The 23,587-nt window shown below is 41.7% G+C and overlaps 1 protein-coding gene across 2 annotated transcripts; it reads right to left on the reverse strand.

The window, feature by feature from the left end:
- Nucleotides 1-113: 113 nt before the first annotated feature.
- On the reverse strand, nucleotides 114-22,207 carry RAB3GAP1 (RAB3 GTPase activating protein catalytic subunit 1). 2 transcript variants are annotated; one of them, XM_038142758.1, is made up of 25 exons: nucleotides 21,766-22,207; nucleotides 21,606-21,661; nucleotides 20,691-20,766; nucleotides 19,310-19,442; nucleotides 18,996-19,074; nucleotides 18,202-18,321; nucleotides 17,456-17,621; nucleotides 17,256-17,355; nucleotides 14,829-14,910; nucleotides 14,286-14,354; nucleotides 13,592-13,665; nucleotides 12,765-12,857; nucleotides 11,168-11,337; nucleotides 10,752-10,850; nucleotides 10,261-10,433; nucleotides 9,291-9,345; nucleotides 8,649-9,002; nucleotides 7,423-7,560; nucleotides 5,992-6,219; nucleotides 5,446-5,542; nucleotides 5,253-5,356; nucleotides 5,028-5,143; nucleotides 4,012-4,114; nucleotides 2,506-2,526; nucleotides 114-1,223 (listed from the first exon to the last, which is right to left on the reverse strand). In XM_038142758.1, exons 1-25 carry the CDS (start codon nucleotides 21,781-21,783, stop codon nucleotides 987-989), a joined length of 2,961 nt encoding a protein of 986 aa, XP_037998686.1. In that variant the 5' UTR covers nucleotides 21,784-22,207; the 3' UTR covers nucleotides 114-986. The 2 variants fall into 2 exon arrangements, with proteins under 2 accessions (XP_037998686.1, XP_037998687.1); XM_038142759.1 differs by lacking the exon at nucleotides 2,506-2,526 and having other exon boundaries at nucleotides 21,766-22,191.
- Nucleotides 22,208-23,587: the final 1,380 nt, after the last annotated feature.

The following is a 23,587-nucleotide window of genomic DNA, read 5'->3' on the forward strand; positions in this document are numbered from 1 at the left end:
CACCTGGGATCCTGCTACTACCAGCAGAACTCAACTCTCTGTACTCAATGTATGTAGTCACAATGTCCTTCCCGGATCAGAGCGTGCAGGGAGGGCATGGAAAAGCATGGGAATACTGAGAGCCAACAGTACGTTCATATTTATTGAGTAATGTCCACAATACTGCAGCTGTTTGTACATTTGTAAAGTAATGCTGATCTGCTGATTCTCATTCAAACAGATGAAGGTCACTGTAAAACAGCATTGGCACAGGTGGGGTGAGGGGCCAGAGGTGACAGAGCTGTCCCCTCCTCTCCCATCGATGACACGGAGTGCAGACAAATAGCCTGGGTAAACACCAGTGAGTTGCTCACAGTGAAACACCTCCGGGGTGTCATTTCCGTCCAGCTTTGCCCCTTGCACCAAGGGAAGCATACAAAGTATCCCAACCCCTGAGTGATCCACTGCAGGCTGTCAGTCAGACTCACTGTCCACTTAGTTCTGTCTGGGAGAAGTGACTGGATCTGGACAACCAGGAGAGTTTAGCACAAACTAGAGTATGAACTGTACACTTTAAATAAAAATAAGGATATTTCAGAAGCACTTGAAATAGTGATTAACCAAAAAATACTGGGCTCTGTGATTATGATTAGTAATAAATATAAATTACTTAATGTTTTTATATATATCAATCTAAGTAGACTAACGTCACTTGATAAAGTCTGATCCTGAAGTGTAAAGCAGCACATTCTGCATGAATTTCAACATGAATATTTGCACACAGCCCACTCAGGTCCGTAATTAAGCTAATGCAAGGAAAGGAAAATATGCTCCCTTTGGACAGAGAGTTTGAAACCACTCCTGAAGCCATTCCAAACCTCGGAGATGAGTTGCTCCAACCACCCTTCGCGGCGGCCAATCCAAGTCCTCGGGAAGCGGCGCTCCGGCTGTGCCGGTGCCTGTGCAGCGCTCCCCGCCCGCAGCAGCGAGTCCCGCCGCACGCCGGGTCAGAAGAAGGTGGTGTCCGCCGAGAAGGCCCCCGCCAGGCGGAAATCCTCGCGGGTCAGCACGCTGTACATGCGCTGCGGCAGCGCCTTGGAGTAGGGGGCCGGCCGGGGCACCGAGGTGCGCAGGATCACCTCCCGGCCCGCGGGCGGGGGGAACTCCGACTGCACGCCCTGCCTGCGCTCCTCCTGCGAGCCCGAGCGCCGCAGCTCCTCCTCCAGCGGCGGCACGGCGGGGACCTGCGACAGAGCACAGTGACAGGGCAGGCTGCTGCCTAACGCCGGGATTCGGAAAGCTGCTCTCAGAAGAAGATTATTAATGGGGAACACAGCTCGAGGCTTTATGTGTACACACAGCAAAGCGCTAATGGGATGCTAGGAAATAAAGCCAACGTAACCAGATGGAAGAACCCTCGTGTGGATGGTGAAGCTCTGCCCAGCTGAAGTTCAGATTTGGCAGTGTGAAGCAAGGGTTGTGACTGGAGGAAATGGCCCCTTCTCAGACAGGGTGCTCTCCTCAGCTCCCTGCAGCTACAGAGGCAGCCTCCACTTCAAAATCATCAGTGCCACTACTGCAGTCCCAACTGCCTGTCAGACTCCAACACTACTGCAGAATGGGCTTTTCATGGCCAGAGAGCCTTGCTGAAATCCCTCTGCTGCACAATCCCAATGGCTGCTCATTGCCTCAAAGCCAGGCAGCAGCAACCTGACACTTGGATACTGGAGGAAAGGCTGGCATGCCCAATGAACATTCCCTAATTACATATACCTATGGATACTCACACCCCTACCAATACCCTGATAGGGTCCTTCCTAATTCAAGCATGTACAGCTCCACACTGGCACCATTACTGAGGTGTGGCAGAAGCCACTGGCAGACCCTTGTGGTCCCTCCCTTGCTGCTGCCCCTCTGCTCCCAGCCCTCTCCCAGGTGCAGGGGGACCCCACCCTGCTTGGCTCTGCCACAGAACCCACCAGGGACAAGTGCCATGTGTTCCCACAAGAACAGCTTGAGGAAACCAACAGAGAGGATCTTCCCTGTGCTACACTTTACACAGTTACCCTGCTTCTTTCCCAAATATCTATGTCCAGAAAGTTCCCTAGCTTCAGGAAGCACTAGTGTTGGGAATGCAGCATCCAGCTAATTGTTCATCACCTCCTCCCCCCAAAACATCAACAAGCAGTGGTGGCAACAAAGAATATAAAGGCATGGCCACATATTTCAGCACCAGAAAACATCAATACTCACTTGAATAAAGTTTTTTTTTGGTTTGGTTTGGTTTTTTTGAAAGGGTTTTTTAAAGTTTTTTTTTTTAACATTTCTCTCTCTTTTCACTATGCATTATTAGGCTCTGAAAATGAAGTGTGAATGCAGAAAAACCATTCTGGAAACACAAAGTTACTTTTATGCTCAACATGTGAACACCAGTACAAACTAAACCTGGCTGCTGCACTATATCCACCAGAAGGTTCAGCTCTATGCAGAGAAGATGAGAGGGAAAGGAGGGACAAAGTCGGTTACCTCATCAGAAGATTCAGTCAGCTTGGAAAGGGATGAGAAAAGAACCAGTGATGAAAGACAGAAACAAAGGCAAGTCAGAGGTGACTTACAAGAGGTTAGGAGGAGACTGTAGGTTTAAGAGACATCATGCACTCCAAGAACATGCACTGGCTATCAGAATTTTCCTGAGAAAACTCAAGAACAGAACACATTATACACAGCTCAGAGAGGAGTCCAGGTTCAAAAGGTCATGAACAAGGAGCTCATTTCACTTCTATTTACCAAACAGCTCTCTACTGAAATAACTCGTGGCAGGTTAAACACAAAGTGTGGGTTGTAGCAAGTTGGTTCCTGTCCCACTAAGAAACCCTAATTACCACTGACCAGCTACTAGTGGGAAATACCTGTAACCCTGCTTTAGTTAGTAGCGTTTCAAAACAAAACCCTAGAAATTTGCACACATCCTAAGGGTAGAAACTTAGTCAGATTTGAAAACCCACTGCCTCTCTTAAAGAGGCAAGTGCGTATGTGTGCATCACTTACAGGGCACAGTCGTGGGCTTTGAAGGGTAAAGGTGGCTGCTTAGCAGGTTCAGGTTTGCACACACAATTTCCCTAGAGACTGGAAGAATAAAAGAAGTGTCCTGATTTTCATTCCTCAGAATAAACATGGTCTGTTTTCAGAATGGTCCTTTTTATGCTGAGTTGCAAAATACGGATTATTACAAAAACATTGATCCCTTTAAAGTGTTTAACACCCAATCACAACATTTTTCCAGCAATAATTTCCAAATGGGATTTCAGGCTGCTACCTTGTTATTACCACTGTAGTTAAATTTGAGTTAGAAAATCTGATGCTATAAACAGGTGTAACTCTGATAGACGCTGAAGGCTGACTGCAGTCCATGAGGAAATTAATCCTTTCAGACTAATTACTCCAAAGACTGCTTAAAAGAAAAAGGCAACATTTATATCAATATCAGCAAGGGAAGGGTCTCCAGAAAACAGATGCAACACTGGCAATAGATAAACTGAACGCAGAAACTGGGAAAGAACCGAAACTTCCTAAGCATGCTGATTTCCACAGAAAAAAATCTCAAGTATTCCAAGCATAAGCCTCAGTTTAAGAAGTTACTGCTTCTAAAATATGCAATATTATGACCTGTTTCTCAACATTCCTCTGTAAAACAATCAACACTTGACCTTGCTGTGATAAGGCAGAAATTTGTCTTGCCTTAATAGCATTACTGATGTTACTATTTGCAGCTCATGAAGCATTACTGACACCTCTATCTACCCAGCTGGCTTCAGCTGTTTAACATCCCAGCTCACTCACTCTTCTTTGGTCTTGCAAGGTTCTGTTACTGCCAAAATCATTGATGTTGAACATCACAGAAAACACCTCAAGCACATATATGACAATGCATGCAGATATGCAGACAAAATACACTGGCACCATATGGTAACTCATTGTCTCACTCTGGTTAAATCAGAAGTGTCTGCAGCACACCCCTGAGCTCTCTCTTACCCTCTGAGCGTTCACAAACAGCTTGTGAATGATGCTGCCAGCAGGTCCTCTTCCTGCACCAACAACTGGCACTTCCGGCTGCTCCAGGAGACTGTTTACAAATCTGATGGAACAAATGATTGAAAAGGAAAAAGGAATTGTTAATCCTTGGCCAGATCCAGTGTGCTGACTTAAACGAGCCGTTTCCTGTGCCAAGGCCTTCACCAAGCATCATTTGCTCAGGCTGAGAACTGGCAGATTCTCTTGCTTCTCTATTCTAAAAGTTTAAGGAAAAAATTCTCTTCTCAGTTACCTAAGAATGAAGCCCAGGCTCCTAAAGCAGATGTATAAAATCAACAGGAAAGCCTCCATGGTGTTGGCCATGCAGAAGGATTCACATTGTGACAATTTTCCATAGCACACAGACATTGCTTTGGTCAGACACCACAGCTCTGAACTCCCAACATGTACTGCACAAATGTCATCTCTCCCTCCCAGCACAGCAGCAAGAAGGTAACTTGGGTTTTATAACATATCAGTCATCTTGAGCAGCAAGTAAATAACCTGACAGCAGGTAGTGATGCAAGGGAACATTCCCTGTCATTTTCCATTCAGAGCTGCTCAGTGATGTTTCACATCAGCAGGGGGACAAGAATAAGAAAACAACTGTGGAAAAGGCTATTTCATCCATAATATTTATTAAAAATATTAAATTTCTAGTCCTAATTCTAGGTATGGTAACAAAGTTTATCAAATGTACCTTTTATATACACCCAAAAAAAGTCAGTCCCCAGTACTGTCAAGATAAAATTCTATTAAAAAAACCTGGATCAAATGTCTCCAAAGAGATGCTTAATTGGAGGAGCACTGAGGGTACCCACACACATCATCACTACACAGCCTAGTGACAGGGATACCCAAATATGATTCATAAGTATTTATTGTCACCATTGTCCTAAGTTTTGAAAGTACAAACAAGGGCATCAGAGGAAAAGCAAAACAACACAGTGAAAAATAAGAATTCCAGAAAAAGTCACCTTTGCAGATCTTCTTTCTCCTCTTCATTTTCACATTTCTCTACCCCAAATTTTGCTTTGAGAGACCTTGCCCTGGCAATGATGGCTTCCACACTCATAATCTGAGCGATGATTTCCTGCAAGAGTTTAATAAAAGGGAAAATTAAAAAGATCTTCTTTTAATATTGCCATAAATAGTGCAGAAGTCAATCAGGTTTTCAGCCCCAGCCACTACAAAAGCCTTACTTCCAACTTCTTGTCCTCTGGACTGGGAAACCGTAACACTTTGCTGGAATGGGATATTATCTGCTTAATAATCTTCTTAACTGAAGATATATCTTCTACTGCTTCTATTATAAGGAAAGAAACAAAGCTGTAATTATTGACTGCAACACTGTTCCCCCTTAAATATCTTAATAATTTATTAAACATTATTTACCTTCCTCCTTTACCTTGAGTACAGCTGCATGGATGATGCAAGGCAGGAGATGCCTTGCAAGGTCAGCTGGTTTCTGAACTGCAAGGTAATGAAGTACCTGCAAGATAAGACAATTTAGTATTTTAGTGATCAAAACTACTTCCCAAAGATAAGGTTACCTTGGAAAGATAAATTCACAAGAATGGAACACCACTGTAAGACCTGAGAGTTAGTTTTACATGAATCTGCCCAACAGGTTAGAATGAAACTAAGAATAACTGCATTAGGAAACTAAAATGTTCCTAATGCATATGCAGGTCAAAATCTGGTTTATTTACTAATAATTCAAAGAAATACCAAAGTAACATCGCATACTCTTAGGTACTTCAAACACTCTCCTGTACAGCAGCAGGAATTTCCAATCAACCCTAAGCCATGCATGAAATAGTTCAGTAACTCCGAGGACACAGTGCAAGGGCCTGTCAGTGTTTAAATGCTGCAAGGGGAGGAAGGAAGGGCTGCAGGGAGCATCACAGCCCAGACTGGCACCAGCCCCAGAGCTTTCACCTTCTCAGCCTCCCTGGTGTCATCAAAAAGCCTCTTCTGCCTCCGTGCTGGGACTGGCTTTGCTGTCTCCCAGGCCTCCACCCACATGTTGCTGGGAATCTTCATCCGGGCACTCAGCTCGCCCCTAATGACTTTGTTCCCCTTCTCATCAATCACTTCCTCCTCGATGTAGTCCCGAGGTGAGTACCACCTCACAAAATCCTCCAGACAACAGCCAGGATTAGCTGCCTGCAGGGAGGAGAGGACAGAAAATTTGTTCCTGAAAAATCCTATAAAAACATAACAGCCTGGGTAGGAGGGCAATGTGGTTCAGTGGGTAGAGCACAGAATAAGAGACAAAACTCAGGAAATTCTTCTATCCACAGCCAACAAACTGGACACTAGGACAGAGAGAATAAAGCATAAACCAAGACAAAAACACCTCCTCAGCACCCACTACATGTACATTCATTACATTCATCAATTATTTCAGGCAAGCTCAAAGTTATACTGTTGAGATTCTACCTAGAACCTGCCACATGCAATAAATAGGAATTTTCACTAAGCTCATCCCATTAAAGACTAAAAGAATCAGTGGGCTGCCTAAGTATGCTTTCAGCACTGACTTTCCATCTTTAACACCCCAGTGACAAAATTCACCATTTCTTCTTTGTAAAAGGAACTTTAAAGAAGTATCATCCCCAAACAACAAAAAAAACCCCTTCATTTTTCATAGATGCAATATCACCACAATTAAGTACATCTATAGGTCCAGAACATAAAAGGAATCCCAGTTTTCTATTTGATGTACCTATGAAGAGTGTACTTGTGCTTCCAATTATAGTTCTCTATTTTTACTTTGAGATTTTAGATTACTTGCACCATATAAATAGAACTTTACATATATTTAATATGCCATGAGTCCCTGTTAATAAAGTGATTACAGTTATACTATAAATACTTTAACCATACAGCATATTATATCTTTTTACCATAAGCACTGCAATAATTAATAAGATATATATGGCCATTTCATTACAGAACCTCCAGTCTTTTTAGTGTTGAGCTCCTGTGATGACAGCAGTGGATGTGCTCTTAGCTCCCTCTGCAGAGCTCAGACAGGAAATGAAACCCAAAACCACAGTTAGTCCAGTCCCAACCTGATGAATATCTGTTTTAATTCACAACTGATCCAATTGTATGTTTGATGTGTTTTTTCCCTTCCCACAGACACTGTGTAAATTTACTGGGACATTACAGCATAAGACATCACATCCTCACAGATTTGGAAATGTGCCAAGCATTTTCCCAATAGCTTTTTATTTTCAACTTGAAACTAACTGGAAACTGTTTTGTGGAGGAAAAAAAATCTTAGAAACCTTCAGAACTGTGCAACACAAGCAAGAGGGACAGTTTAATTAAGAAAGCAAGCTGATGTCACAGCAGTGCTACCTTGAAGGACTCCATGTCGGAGAGCAGGCAGGCGCTCTGCATGCGCGCCCGCAGGTGAGCGCCCTCCGCGGACGTCCCCAGCTTCGCCAGCACCTCCGACTGCTCCTCCAGCAGGTCTTCAGTCATGGGGGCTGGCTCCTGTGACAGGAAAACAAATGGGGTTACTCACGGCCCCTCCTGATGTCAGCCCGGGGCAAGGGAGGAGAAGCAAAAAGCTCCTCCTCACCCCAAGTTCATTCTGCTTCCTTCGTACTCAGAGGAAATTATCAACTTTCTGCTGCTTAAACAGTTCACCCTCAAGCTGTGCATCTGAAGAGGACACTAACCAAGAAACTAAACGGAAAATAACCTAGGAATGAGGCACCAATATAAGGATATATTGCTAATGAAAATCCTAATGAAATCCTGGAAATGTTTGACTGGTTCAGTTTTGCTGAGATGGATTAAAATCTACCCAAAGCGATGTAGAATTTTTGCTGTCAATACTGTCAGCACATTATTAATTGAGAACATTTTGCCTGACTTCTCTCTGCTCATATGTTTTACCCACGCAAAGCAACACGAATTAGAAATAATTTCTCTCAGGGGAATGAAAACGACAGTATTCTTCATGCATGGCTGATTTCAAACTACTTTCTGTGACAGCACCACTTCCTATTTCATCCCTGGTCACTCTGCAGGAAAGCCTGTTATCTCAGGTAGCATTTCTAGTTGTTTGATGATAAACCTGCTGTAGAGAATGGCACCAAACCTAATGACTATGGCCTTTTAGATGTGAGCTGAGAAATTATGAAAAAACCAAATGCAGCAGCAAAACTGATCCAGTACTGTGCAAAGTCAGGCAGAAATCTCTGTGGTGCAAGGACCACAGCAGCTCCTATTTTATAGGAAAGAAAGTAAGGAGGGGATGGAAGATGTCTCAAGAACTGGAAATAAAAAGAACCCCAAATTTAAGGTAGGCAAGGAAGTTTAATTCTTGTTTAAATATATTGTTTGGAGTGAAATTTGGTACGGACACTCACTCTCAAATAAAACAAAGAACACGTGAGATTAACAGCCTCATTAAGTTTTAAAGATTAAAAACAAGGTATTAGGTCAAAAACACTCAGGAATTTTAACAACAGACAAGGTTGTAACCTGAAAACTGTTTGCAGTTTCACAATCCCAGGTATGAGGCACGTTCTGTGTGTTCTACTGCACATCTGGCTCAGCTCTTGCTCCCTCACCTGTGTTATGGGAACGTAGAGAGGCTCTCCTGGATGCAGCAGCATCAGTTTTCCATGTGGGTGCAAACGACCTTCAGGTTTTAAGTTTACAGACTCTTTTGCTCCTTTCTTGCCATTTTCCTGTCCATTTCCTTTAAGATCTTCTGTGTCACTGAGGCATTCAAAAAACTCCTCTTCACTGTCACTCCACGATTCCCAAGACTTGCCAAATTCTTTTTCCTTGTCAGGGTTATCTCCAGAGTGGTCTCCTCCTTTGGCACCATCACCAGAAGCACCACCAGGTGAACGATCAGACATGCTCCCCCTTTTCCCCTCATCTCTTGCTTTCTTCCTTTCAATGCAACAATTTAGCATCTAATTTAACAAGTTAAAGGAGGGAAAAAAAAAAATTGTTCAGCAATTGTTTCCCTTATGGAGACAACCACACAGAAAAACTTGTAGAGCCACTGAAAAGGTCTTACAATTCTAAAACATAACAATTCCACTGAACTTGTTGTTATAACAAAATTTTTCTCAATAAATTAATTCCACGCCCAAAAAACACAATAACAACTAAATCTACAAAACAACATTTAGCTAATCATTGCTGTAATTTTGACAGTTTCCTTAGAAGAAAATAATTCTTAAATTTGGGATATTTACCTGAAGTTTCTGGTGCAGTAAACAACATCTCAGATCTGGAGAGCCATTAGCTAATCTAACAAAAGGTAGAAGTGTAACCATTATCAATTATAAAGAATCTTTCACACACATGTGGTCTTAAATCCCATGAAATCTAGAACAGGGGCAAATACCCATACTGAACCCACCCCCACCACTTCAACTACACAGTTCTTCTATTGTCTCAGCAGACAAGCCCAGATCTTTAACTACATGTATTTCCTAGAGGTCATTTCAGGAGCTCAAAGATCACCCACACTAGTGTGAAACACCCTACATTCCTGGTCAGTTTTCCAACTGGAAGTTGAAAAGGTAACTGCTTTCAAACAGGAATTAAGCATCTTTGACTGTACTTTTAAAACTTCAATGATACAGTGGAGTCATTGCTATACATTTCAGCTTCTGTTTTATCTGCTAGTGTAACCATTTCAAAGTACAAACTTAGCACATTAAATTGTTAATGTGTCAGTCTGTCACATTAACAAAAAACCCCAAACCCCAAGCAAAATACCACAACCCTAAAAGCAGGGTATGTTATTGCTGTACCTCATCTTGAGAGAGCCCCTGGTTTGGTCTGCCCCAAGCTCTGCTGCAGCAGACAGAACCTGGAAGGGCTGGAATACCTGAAAAGACCATTGCACCAGCAGGACCTTGGAACAGCTCCCTTAGAAGAGAGGTGAAACTACACCACAGTAAGTTTTCTTCCCCACCCTCATTCACACAGTGGAGTGAATGCCTAAGTCAAGCTTCCCCAGGCAGCTGGGAAGTTTTCAAAGGTGGGCACAGATGATATTCCCTACTCCCTGCCCTTTCTTGCATTAAGGAAGTACAGAGATAGCATTTGCAATTAAAAAAACCCAAAACTGTATGTTTCAAAGTCACAGTGATCCCACTCAGCTCCTGGAACAAAGAACATTTTCTATGACCAAGGAGCAACAACAAGAAGTCTCACCCTGGAATAAGGTAGTTGTTCTCCCATCTGTAACGCATTTCCAGCACAAACTCTTGCCAAAGATGTGCCACTCCTTTGACTCCTCCATGGTAGAAGTTTATCATACAAAGACATAAAGCTAATTTGTATGTCAGACTGTCAGATGGAGCAGACTTAAAGTGACTGAAGAGATTCTAGGGAAGAAATAAAAGAAAGCAAGAAATACAGAAAAAATGGCATTGTTTTCCAAAACCATGTGACTGCTTTCTTGTTTGTAAGTGTAAGTGGCTAAGCAACATTTTAAGCTTAGATGATACCAAAAACTACAGTCTTTGAAGAAAAAAGGAATTAGAAGGAAACAGAAATCATCACTATTTCTACCCAGAGATTCCACAAAGGTAAATTCATCTTTCTTTAGCTAAGTATTACAAGATATAGGGCAAGCACAGCAAAGTCTATATAAACACACACTCAAAATTGCTTTCTTTCTTGTGTCACTCAACAAAACTTACATAATCTTCATTCTCTGGAGGAGGATTGTTTCCTGCTGAAGTGCTGGCTCTGTTTTCAAATACATCTGCAAGTTTGTCAGCAGCATCAGGAAATAAGAACTTGAAGAAAAAAAAAATTAAACCTTCCATCAATATGGTTTTCCTGCCTTTTCCACTTTCTCCATAAAGTTACTGCTGGCTTCATACCAGCAATCCCTATAATTAAAATTGTTAGCAGAGTTCAGAGATCAGTTTTAGCCCACTTATAGTACACAGACTTGTAACAACTTGGGCTGCTCCCAGAAGCTGATAAATGCAATTCAAATACTGGAACTGACATCAGGTATCTTTAAATCTGCCATAGGCTCTAAATCAAATGCAGCAGTGTATGGAGTCCACGTGCTCTCTGAATCCATGTGCAGGGACAGCTCACTCACCAGGAGAATGGTGTTGAGCACATCATTGTTCAGAGGAGACTCATCCACACCTCTGTGCTTGCGGATCTTCTTCTTGGCACTGTGAACCATATTTGTGACTGATAATTTGGGGATTGGGACTGGTGCTGGCTCTGTGAGCTTCGACAGCGCATGGGTGATATCAGCAACCTCTAGCAAATAAAACCAAAACAATTAGAACAAAATAAAATAAAACCCCAAACACCAGGACATGTCTCTTCAAGAGTTCACCTGTCTTAATCAGCCTATTTATCTTGTATTGATATTTAGCCCCTTGTGAACCACAGCTACACCTCTGCTGCCAGGTTCCATGCCTGACATTCACTGTTCTTAGCAAATACAGGCAGCAGAAGGAGGTCGCAAATGAGTCACAGACTGTCCTTGCTTTAATTCACCAAATAAAGTCTAGACTGAGCTGGCTGCAGGTATTGCCTGCTGTAGCAGCACTGCTGCTGCAGAGTTACCAACAGAGTATCCCAAAAACCTGCTGAAGACTCAGTATTTAGACCTTGTTTATACATCATACCAATAAACACGCTGCAGGTAACAAAGACTGCTCCAGCATATGCTAAAGCTTTAGATAAATATTAAATAAATCCTGTATTAATCACTGGCCTCTGATGGTGTGAGCACAATTCTGTTTTAGAGTCCTCAGGTAAACTCCTCAAATCAAAAGACTGGGTTTTTTTCAGACTTGCTGCTGGTAAACTCTAGAATGTCTCTTCCAATAAAATGAATTAATATAGTTATAAGGAGAGCTAACAAATTTAAGGGAATTATTAGGAGCAGCCTGAAAAAGCCCATCTTGGCAAGCCCAGAGCTAAGAAGGGCAAAAGGAAGTGTATGTTAAGCACTATGAGTAACACACACCCTCCTCAGTCTAATACCTTTTTAAGCTCACTAGCAAGCTCCTTCAAAACTAAGATCAAGTATAACCAAGGAAAATACATTGATACAGGCCATATTTGGAGGGAAGAACAAGCAACAAGTAGCAGGAAGGAAGAGAATTTTCACTATACACATCAAGAAAAGCCAAAGAAAGGGACAGACACATCAAAAAGATGGCAGTATTTATACAGTTGTGATAAAGCCTGACTTGCTGGTCATATAATTTGGGAAGTTTTAATATTCTTTTTTCCTTACAAGTCATTAAAATGGAGAGGATGAGAGCAAAGCCTTTCAAACAGATTAAAGACTCTTTAAACTGGCTGTTGACATGTACTACAGAGTACAACAAAAAGGAGAGAGAAGTGGAAAAAGCAAAAATACGTAAAACTTTACAGACCAATCTGATGTGTCCTATAATCAACTCTTGGACATTCTAGCCAAATTTTAAGCTTTTCTATTCTTGTAAAAAGAAATAGACACAACATTAACAGAGGCAACTGTCCCTCTGGGACTCTGGGAGCTAAACTTGTCTAGAATTCATGAGAAATTTCACCATGAAGCCCTGGCCAGAAAATTCCCAGGAGTATGTGTAAGAGTTATAAATACCAGTCAAGATAAGGGTACAGGGAAGGTAAACTAACACAAAACAATTAAATACAAGGAACACAAATCAACTGGATTTTAGTTTTACCTTTTCCTTCCTCATCAAATGCAGACCTTCCAAGTATCTCATCCGTTGACTCCTTGCGACGGCAAAGCTTGAAGAATTCAGTAAGGAAGTCCCCTGGTAGAGGAACAAAGCTCCTGAACTCAGCCCAAAACCCCACTGAGCAATGAGCCAACACTCTAAATTATGCTCCCAGGACAGTAATTTTATCTTTTCTTCTGAAAGAACATCTGATAATTTGTTCTGAAGCACAAATATCTTGTGCACAAAATCCACATAATGAAATTATCTGAAGCACAAACACCACATAATAAAGCTTAGGTGAATGCACACCCAGGCAGCTGTTGGCCATCTCTCCAGAGCACAGCTCTGCCTGCAGTTTAATTCACCCAAAGCAAGATGAAATTTGGAAAGATTTGAAGCCCTTTTCCCCACAAGCTTGAAGGCAAGGACAGACAGAGGAGTACAGCTCTCCACAAGTATTAATCCTCCCTGTCAGAAAGGTTGGTTGAACTAAGGAGATGGATACATGCAAAACACACTCAATAAAATGGGAAGATTCTAGGAAATCTAAATTTTCACAGAACCCAGAGAAAATTTTTATTCTCTGGAACCTGGTGAAATAATAGCAATTAATTTCACCACACACAGAGAGAATAAACTACAACAGGAACTTATGTATTTGCAAAGCTTGTGTTCTTGAAAAAGAAACCCAAAATACTGTTCACTTAAAAAAATGAGGGAAGTGAGCAAACAGGCCATCAGGTAATCAGCAACTCAACCCTAAGTTCATAACTTGGTAGTTTTAGTTTAAAAGCTGCAAGAGAAGACAAGAAATTCTGATGTCTTACCCAAAAGACACTGAGGGTTATCTGCTTTTCTAACTCTCACAGACCACTGGGGTGCTTGAAGTGGATCCAGGTCACTTGGGGGAAAAAAATTAAAAAAAGAAAAAGAAGAAAAAGTAAAAAAAAAAAAAGAAAAAAAAGAAAAAAAGAAAAAAAGAAAACCAAATGCCACTGTAAGTACTGGAAAGATGAGTATCAAATTCTCAATAAATGTCATGTCATAACCAGTGAGGTCACCACATTACATAGGAGAACATGACAAACGAGCAAGAGTCCCTTTTCTCATGTGTGTGCGTGACATGAACAAGAAACACGTCTTCCTCTTCAGCAGAAAACCTGGATGACAGTTTTTGGGAGAGGGATATCAAGCAGTGAATTCTTTTTACCTTTCATGCTCCACTACCATCTTTTCCAAGAAATACGTGATACACAACATTTTCAAGAATATGAAAGGTTTTGAGAATATGCTCAAAACCAGGGGTTTGTGTTCTATTGAGATTACAACACAATAATATTTTCTCAGAGAAATGCATTTCAAAAGGTGCTTTGCCAAATTAGATGTTCTATCAGCTGACATTAGCATTCCTCAAAATGGGTTCTTTTTCTCATGTGAAGCCACACAGTGTTTGAGATGACACTAAGATGCAGCAGTGAGCAGAAAAAGCACACTCATTTGCAACTCAGACAAGATACTTACGAATAAACATCATTGTCAACAATTATCCCTTCTGCGAGGTGAGGCCACGTTGTAGCTAAATGCAGCTCACTGAAACAAAACAAAATTTCAGTCTTTCAGTGATGGCAGAGAGTGTTCCCTCCATCACAGTTCATGTTTTGAAAGGTATTTGTGATAGTTCATATTTGATTCCCTCTCTGTTCTCCAGTAAGTTTTCTCACTGCATACATGAGAGCAAGCCCAACCCTTGCACAAAAGCACATAATTTTTAAGGTTTATCTTGAGGTGAGTTTCAAGATAATAATTTCAGAGATAAATGGGGTACTGCAGAAGTTTACAGTAAAAGCCATATGAGCTTGAACTCTGAATATCATCAGACAATTTTACAAATGGCCTTATTTGCTATTAAACCATTACCCTTCACAGACGTTTCTGATGCACTTGAATAATTAAGTATCTGTTGGACACACTAAGCGGTAGGTAGGCAAAGCTAAGACCTGAAATAACACCTTTAAGTCCTCCATTAAGGAAGTTATAAAACAGTTTTCTGAACTCTTCTCTTACCTAATAGGATCTTCACAGGCACCAAATGGTAACTTCCCAAATTCCAGGCCTCCAACTTCTCCCCCAACTAGAGCATCTATATCTGGAGAAAAATCAACACATTTTCCATAAAGAATTTGTGGAACATTTGAAGCAGAATATCACCTTCATTTCACTGCAAAGACTGTACCTTGCAGGATGACCAGAGAAGAGCTGAGCAGCTAAGGTGACTGAGCTAGGAGAACACAATCCTAACATACAGTCAAAGCAATTGCTTCCAACAGAAACTGAAACAGGACATTCAAAGGGACAGATACAATTCTTGTAATTTGTGTTGAGGTAAAGCTGTTCCCTTCATACAGGCAATGATGATAGCTGTAAAGACAGCCCTAAAGATTCAATGTTGGCACAAGAACAGACACAAAAGTGCCATAAAAATGCTTGGGCAGAAAATCAGTTCCAAGCAGAGAAGGGAGAGTCTGGAAGAGCAACTCTTCAGAGTGAAAAAACAACTACTTTTAAAAGTTGACAATTTTATCAGAAGAGAACTTAATAAAATAATCTTGGAGATTCCCATAGTCCCAGGTACTCAGAGATGCCTCCCAGCACCCTCAGGCACTTCCCATGTTATAGCCTTCAAATACATAAATCAAAACCAGACAGCCTCCACTGAACAAAAACTGAAGTGGGCAATAATAATAATGTATTGTAATGCCATTATAATAATGCTGTTACACCATCTGAGCTGCAATTTTACTGCATCTGGCAAACTGTTTACAAACAAAACAAGTGAGGGATTAGCATAGATGAAGTATCTGGATGACTTAATTACATCATTTCTTCTGCAGAGAAGATAAAAGACATTTAAATTCTTTGGTTTTATTTGAGAAGAGCTAATTGAGTGATAGTATATAAGTTACAGGTCCAGTTCTTCCCAGTGAACATAAAACCACAACCGCACGTAGCAACAGCAGTAAAACTGATGCTGTCCATCTCCAGTTTCTGCAACACACTTTGACACTGGCTGCCATAACCACAACACTGCTACTAAAGCAGTGAAAGTTATTCAAACTGCTCCAATCAAGAAATATGATCAGTGATACAACTCATCCATGACAAAGCTGAGATCCTGATGTAGTGAATAATTACAGCAAGGCAGAGAGACTACAGAAAATAGATTTTGTGTCTGCAGAAACAATAAGACAAAATCTGTGGAATTCATTTCCCACGTTCTTTAAGTTAACTTGGTTAACCAAAGAGGAACTATCATTTAAAACAGCACTGATTTTCTCTCTCTAATAAGCAGGACTCTCTTTAAACATGTTCAACACACACTCCTTAGCTACAGAGCACAGAATCAATCTCACTGCACTCTTCTTCAAAACACAGGATTTTGATTAGTGCACTTTTTTAAGCAAAGGAAAGCCAAACAATTAGATAACCAAGGCCACACGAGTTCTGTCTCTCCAAATGTACCCTAAATACCTCAAGCTTGTTATGCAAAACTGCTACCAAGTCAAGAAAAGAACTCGGGCATTTTAACTGTTCCACCACCTTGTACCTAAAGCACCACATCACTAATAAAATGGATGTTAAGGAGGAACTAATATCTACCTTTTTCCTATGGGTTTGTTTTCCTTTGAGAAGTTTATAATTTATTTCCTGCTACTACCTACATAAAAATAGGTCTGTTAAAACCAAATCCTTGATCCTCAAGGAAGACAGCACCACCATCAAGAAAAAAAGAGATCATTTAGAGACTACCAAACGAGTTACTATCTCTGGTTTTCCTAAACAGCATTACTATGGCATAAATTTATCAAGTCTGCCCTATATAATTTAAATTTAAAGACTATATATTATTTCTCCCCTTCATGCAAGGCTACCATAATAAAAGACTTATTCAGAAATTCCTCCTGCATTAAATTTAGTACTGTGTCAACAGTAATAAAAATCCAAACCTTTACCTCAAGTGAGGTCCATCTAGTATTTTCTACTTTTCCCACTGTTAATACACTTAGATAGTGAAGTACCAAAATAAGGTACTTTATGGAAACAATTGACAAAACCTCCCAGAAAGTATTAGCATCTTCTAGAAAATTAATCTAAACATTTATCTAAGAAATCCAGGGCAGAATTCTTCACAGATTCAGTCACCCTTTTCATTCCACATAGATACCACTATTTTAGAAACATCACTGTACTTCTAAATGCTGACTAACCCACATCTGCAGGCACAGCCCTACCCAAAACACCCGTCCCAGCCATGAGCCACAACCTGAGAGCAGCTTTAAGCTGGCTTGCTTGTCATACAGAATGGGACTGGACTGAAGCCTTTCCTAGCAAAACAGGAAATGTTAGAATTCTTCTGGCAAGATACACAAATATTTTCTTTAGCACTGACTGGCTGTCTGAAAATGAGTTATTCTGAGGACACAAGTCTCCTACCTGGTGGCTGCTGTGGCCAGAAGTACTGCTGCCAGTCCTGGAGCACAAAGGTAAGGCGAATAGCCATGCTAACTGGAGGCAGAGGTGTTAAAGGGCAGCCCTTCAAAATACCAGAGAACAAATCCAATGTAAAGAGTAAATCCTCTCAAACATTCTCGGGGCTGAACATAAACGATATACAACATCAGTTTCATGCTTACGATCTTGGTTTTGAAGATGTCCAGCAGCCCTGAGAGATGGGTGTACTGGCTGGGCACCTTGCGCAGGTGAACCATCTCAAAGTCCGTGCGCACGCCCGGGCCCTGGCACTCCCCCACGTACAGCCGGCGCCACTTGTGATGGATCTGCACAAACACTGGCACCTGACTGCACAACACGAATACTTCAGATCATTCAAGTGTCCTGCTGTCTTGTAGTCCTTAAAACTAGCTGAATATTCTAGCATAATTCCCACATAATTTCATCCTTTAAAATATATTTTCTCTTAGACGAACACACTTTGAAACACTTCACAGGAATCACAGAAAATCACTGTTAGTGTCATTAACAGAATGCCCAACAAATTGCCATGCCATGATCACAGCCCACTTCATGACTTCACTTAGCTCATTTTCAGTCTATATGATTTTTGAGGAAGATTAGGAAGTTACTGTTACTACACATAGGGAAGAAATCCTCTTGCAAAAGTGATGTTTTATAAATTACATATTATTCCTACAACTTCTAGTAGCTTTTAATAGCCCTAAACATTTTTAAACAATAATAAACAAAACATTGATTCAATCTTTACATATGTGGATTTTTTCAATCCTTCTCTACCAATATTACAGTACAAATAAAGAAAAACTCTGAATGTATTTTGCTAACAATTTAATACCTTTTCCTCACCAATGCAGTATGCTGGAGTTTCACCTGGACATGTAAAAACGTTCATGCTTTCACCTACCAGCCAGTGTTGCCCAGTGCAATGGAAATGGAACTCAGCAAGAGGTTGCACTTGGATTCACTAACAACAGCATCGTTATTCGCAGCCGGAGCAATTACCACAAACTCACGTAAGCCGTACCTTGAGAGACAAAGAGAAAAAAGCACATCTCTAGTCCCTGGCAAACCAGCTGAAACACAGTTCTTAAAAAATATTGTGACCTGGAGAACCTAACTGTCACCAACAGATCGTGAAATCTGTTCATTTGATGCAAGTAGCTCTTTATTTTTAGAGAGGTCATGAACTGAGTGGATATGGAGTTCTGCAAATCCTGAACTCACAAACTACCTGAGTGTCTCAGCATTCCAACACTGTAATGTGTTTATGGGAGGACTTCCAGGTCTAGCAGTCTTGAGGTTTTCCAGTTTATGTTAATAGTGTCTAAAACTGCTTATACATAAAACCAATCTCTCTAGAACCAATCCTTTTATGTGCTCAAGATTTGCATTACTAAGAATATAATTGTTGTTTGTTAAGGTGGTGCAGCTTTCCTTTTTCAGAATGTACCTAAATATTACATACATAAAAGCCTGGTTAATATATGAAATTGAGACAAATATTTGGGGGAAAAAAACCAAATTAAAGACAGGCCCACTACAGCAGGCTTTTTTTGCACTTCTTTCAGGTGTCTAGTACAAAGAAACATTTTACTTAAGCTTTAACTTTTAACTGAAAAAACAAATATACAACTGACTGTGCCAGATTTTCCAGCTGCTACGCTCATTTGCAGTAGAGATGAGAGGCAGCACACATACCATCTCACCAGACAGTGGGCTCGAGGAGGAAAGTCATTTTTCATGCACAGCAAGTCCTGCATTGGCAGAGGAAGGGCATCTGTGACAAAAATTGATACATAATCAATCTTTCATCACATCCATCCAGCTCACTTACAACTGCCTTGTATTAGCACTGTGTGAGTGCAAAGCAAACTAAAAGCAGACATGTCAGATCACTCTCATCAGAGCTCAGAAAATCCCACACAGATGCAAATCAGCACACTGTGGACTCCACACTCTGACACTGTCTTCTGGCATTATCCTTACAACTGTGGAAGGGAACTATCAGGTACCTTCTCCCAGCTCTTCTTTCCCATCTTTTTCACTGGGTTCTTGCACAAGATAATGATGGGTAACTGAGAATTTGAAGTCTGCAAATGAAATTTCATCTGATTTCTCTTCCCATGTTCCTGTGGTAAATATACCCTGCATATAAAAAAAGAAGATATTATCTCATAAATTTAGGTCAACATTAATTAGTCTTTAAAAGTCTTTAAAATTAGTCTTTCAAATATTGCCTATGTGATCAATAATGTTGATTCACATTTTTCTACTGCCTAATGGCTCGGCATGATTTAATTTCAACAAGCAATTCTCAAAGCTCTTCATTATAAAGGTAGCTGGCTGCTAAAATCCATGTTGCAAATAATCATGTTCATTCCAAAAATCAAATATCATTTTGCAGTCTTCAGAACTATATGGCAATAAAGATTTGCATCCTCCCATATGCAACTGTACATCTGAAGATTTGCACCCTCAACTTTGCCCAGAGAGAGAAGTTTCCCACCTGGGATTTTATCTATAACTAAACTGTTCTGTGCAAATATTACCTTGATATTTACCTTCACCAACAAATGATTATTTTTATCTACAACTTACAAAACTTGTGTAAGAATAGTCAATTTTTAAACAAAAATACAGCATGGGAATGTCTAAAAAAATCAGCACCACTGCTCCTACTAAAAGCAACTTGCACAATCCTTTGATCTTACAGGGTGTTAGGAAGAGAGCTCTGGTCTGAAAAGAAGACATACAGGAATACAGGGACAGCTAAGAGGTAGTTCATTAGATAAAGTAAGTTTTATTCCAAATACTCTGTACCTGACTAGAATGAAAAGCAATGAGATTCCCCTGGAAACACAGCAGCCATTCCATACAAACCAGCTGAGTTCATCTGCATTACTATGCAGAAGAGCTCAGCAATTTCCTCTGCATTTCACAGGACTGACAGAGCATCACAAAGGCTCTAATTAGACTGAAAAAAATCTCTCCCATCTATGAAACACACTGAGTCACAAGTATCACTGTGCAAACCCCAGCCATAAGTACATGAGGTGTGACAAAGGCACAAGGCAGGACAAAAAGGCAGGACAAAAAGATTCCTTGAGTATTTAGAGCAGCTTTAAGCATGTTTCCAGATCCAAAATTAGAATTTTAAAAAAATCTCTAAGCATTACAGGAAGATCCATCTTTGTCAGGGAAACAGCCTGTTTGGCAGATGACCCACCAATGAATTTACAGTAATTGTTTGTCAAATTGACACTTCTACAAGTGAAATTCCCCAATAAAGTCATTATCTGCCACACCTAAGAAAAGAGCAATAGATGAAATACATTATTGTATTACTAATTAGCAATTCAAATTCTACAGGAAAATTCAGAAGCAGTAACTGACCTTCTCTAGAGGTTTGCCTGAAGAAATCCCAATAAGTTTCCAGTCATTCAATACTTCTTCTATTTTTGAAATAAATCTATTAGGAGGGAAAAAGGCATTAATATTTGCTGAACACTAAACCTGTATTATAATTCCGCTACCTCAAAGTATGCAGTACCTTGTTCTGCTATGGAATTCCTTAGAAGAGCCAAAACAAACAAACAAACACCACAAGTATTACAGTAAAGCCAGAAAAACTGCTTCCCTGTACACTAAACAGTCTTCCTATGCTTAAATTTTACATGACAGTTACTTTTAGCTATGAGCATCTTTTGACTGTTTTAAGAATCTCACCTTTTTCTTTTTGTGGTACTGCAGCACATAACATCTGCAGCACATAACTGCTTCATTGTTAACAGATAGATAGGCATTTAAGACAAAATTATTCCTAAATTCAGATTTAAAGCACAGCACTTGACATCTCTTGTCTCTTGTCATAAACGCTATCACTATTTTAAAAAGCATTAAAAAATAATACATTCATAGTGCAAGAGTGTTCTTCACCTTAAATTTCTTCGTACATTGTTTTACTAACTTTTAAAGGCTTCAGCTACGAGATGAATGTCTTAACAATCAGACAGCTACTTAGAAAACACATAAGCCTTCTAAATGTATATTCTAATCCCTTGCAAACAGGTATTAAACCGGACCTTTCACTAAGTTCAATCAGCTCGACTAGAGCCTCTTAACCCGCTTCTCGGCCGGGGCCTGAGCCTAAGGCGGAACAGCCGGGAAAAGGCTCCGGGAAGGGCTCCGGGTGCTCCCGGCCGGGGGGAGCGGCCGCGCCGCGGGGTCCGGCTGCCCCGGCAGCAGCGGCTGGGCCGGGCCGGGCTCGGCGGAGCCCCCGCGCCGAGTGAGGGGCGCGGCAGCACCTACCTCTCCCACTCGGAGGCGGTGGTGAAGTCCGTGATCTCGAACACCTCCGACTCGGGCTGCGGGGAGAGAGCGGGAGAGGCGGTGAGCGGAGAGAGCAGGGGGAGACAGAGGGAGAGCCGGGGAACAGGGAGCGAGCGGGAGGAGCGGGACAGACACTCACGTCGCTGTCCGCCGCCATCTTGCGCCGCGGCCGGCCCCCCAGCGGCGGAGGCTGCCGGGAACGTGGCGGAGGGCGGCGTCTCCTCAAAGCCTGGAGCTCCCTCACTGCCCGTCGCTCCTGGGCTCCATCGCAGCTCAGTTTCCTCTCGCACTATGCTCCTCTTGGGCTCTCTCGCTCCTCTCGGTGGGGCTCCCGCACAGCCCGGCTCCTGCCTCCCCCGGTTCCCCCCGCTGTGTCTCTCTTTCCCGGCTGGCTGCAGCCCCTCACGGGGACGCCCGCGGGCGCTGTCCCTTCACACCGGCGCGGAGCTGAAGCGGGGACTGCTCCCACAGCTGCGTCGGCGAGAGTCGAGAAGGGCTCCCTCGGGTGTACGAGTAACACAGCCCTTGTCAGCCAGCCAGGGGCTGAGGTGTCCCTGTCCCCGCCTAATCCAAAGCCTTCCCTGTCGCTTGTGTCACCCGGGGAACGGCGAAATCCTTCTGGCGTTCAGCAAAGCAGCTCCCTTAAACACCCTTTTAACTGAGCTTGAGCCCACTCTACCTCTTTTATCCTGTCTTGTCCCTTAAAAGTCTGTAACTTTAAAAAAGAGGAAATACCCTTAAAATCTGCGGCTAGAAAGGAAATTATAAATACTCGTGAGGGGACTGAGTGCGAAGCAAAAATGACGTGGAAACATACCAGGTACTAGAAGTATAAACGGAGGTAAACATAAGCTAGAAATAGGGTTTGGTTTGTGTGCTGAGAGAACTCGTGATTCGAGCCTGAAGTGCTGCGGTTCAGCTCGGCTGTGTTTGTTTCCATAGGTCACTGCTGCTCTTTGAATTAAACTCCCGCAAGCCCAATTCCCCCGGCTGAGGGGGTTACCTGGGCGACGCCGTGTAAACTCACCAGCCCGGGCGCCTGCAGAGGAGCTGCCTCGGGAATGGCTCCTGTGTGCCCCGAGCTCAGGGAAACAGCCGAAAATAAAACCAAAGTGTGTGACTTTGCTGTCGAATTCCTCGCTGGCCAGCGGAGGAAGACAGCTGCGAGATGAAAATGCTTTCTAATTTCCCTTTGGATTGCTGTGCCTCTTTCACATTTCTCTGCTGAAGAGCCAGGTAAGATGTGTAAGATTCTGCCTTTTTAGAGAACATTTACAGTTTTTATTTTGAAGGGTTTTTTTTTTCTTGTGTATCAAAAAAAAAAAAAGAAAAAAAGGGAAGTTTTTAGGAAGTTCACCATTTGACTCTTAACAGGCGAACATAATGGGATGAACATTGTAAGGGATTATCTGGCCTTTAGCATGAGACATCAAGAGTTCTGGCTTCTATAGCTACCTCTATGGCTAATTTCACTGTCTTTGATCTGTGTTCTTACCACTTGAAAAACTGAAGTTCACTGTGTTTTTCAGGAAGACTCCCAAATCCATCAAAACTATTAACTGGGATTCATATTCTTTTGAGAATTAGCTTTCTAGAATTTCAAAACTCCCAATCCTTTGATTTAACCCTCTCATATTTCTTCTTTCCCAGTCTGCATTTTGGGTTTGTTCTGTGTTGTTTATGCCACTGTCATCTTATGGTGTTGTTAGAGTCAGAGTTTACTCTTGGAAAAGAGGGTTGGTGGTTTTAGAATTCTGAAGCAGCTCCCAGCACACTCACCACAGCCAAGAAGAGTGGTGACTGTGTCAGGGTCAGTATTACCCACACACAGCTGTACTGACCAGGAGGGTGGCAGCTTGCTCCTTTCCCACAGTTTCTGCTGATTAGTCATAGGAAAAGTACATTAAAATCTTCTAATTAAGAGTAAAGCCTTTTCAAGTCAAGTTCAATACATAGCATAT

Source organism: Motacilla alba, chromosome 7 (genome assembly GCF_015832195.1).
Source record: "Motacilla alba alba isolate MOTALB_02 chromosome 7, Motacilla_alba_V1.0_pri, whole genome shotgun sequence".
NCBI lineage: Eukaryota > Metazoa > Chordata > Aves > Passeriformes > Motacillidae > Motacilla > Motacilla alba.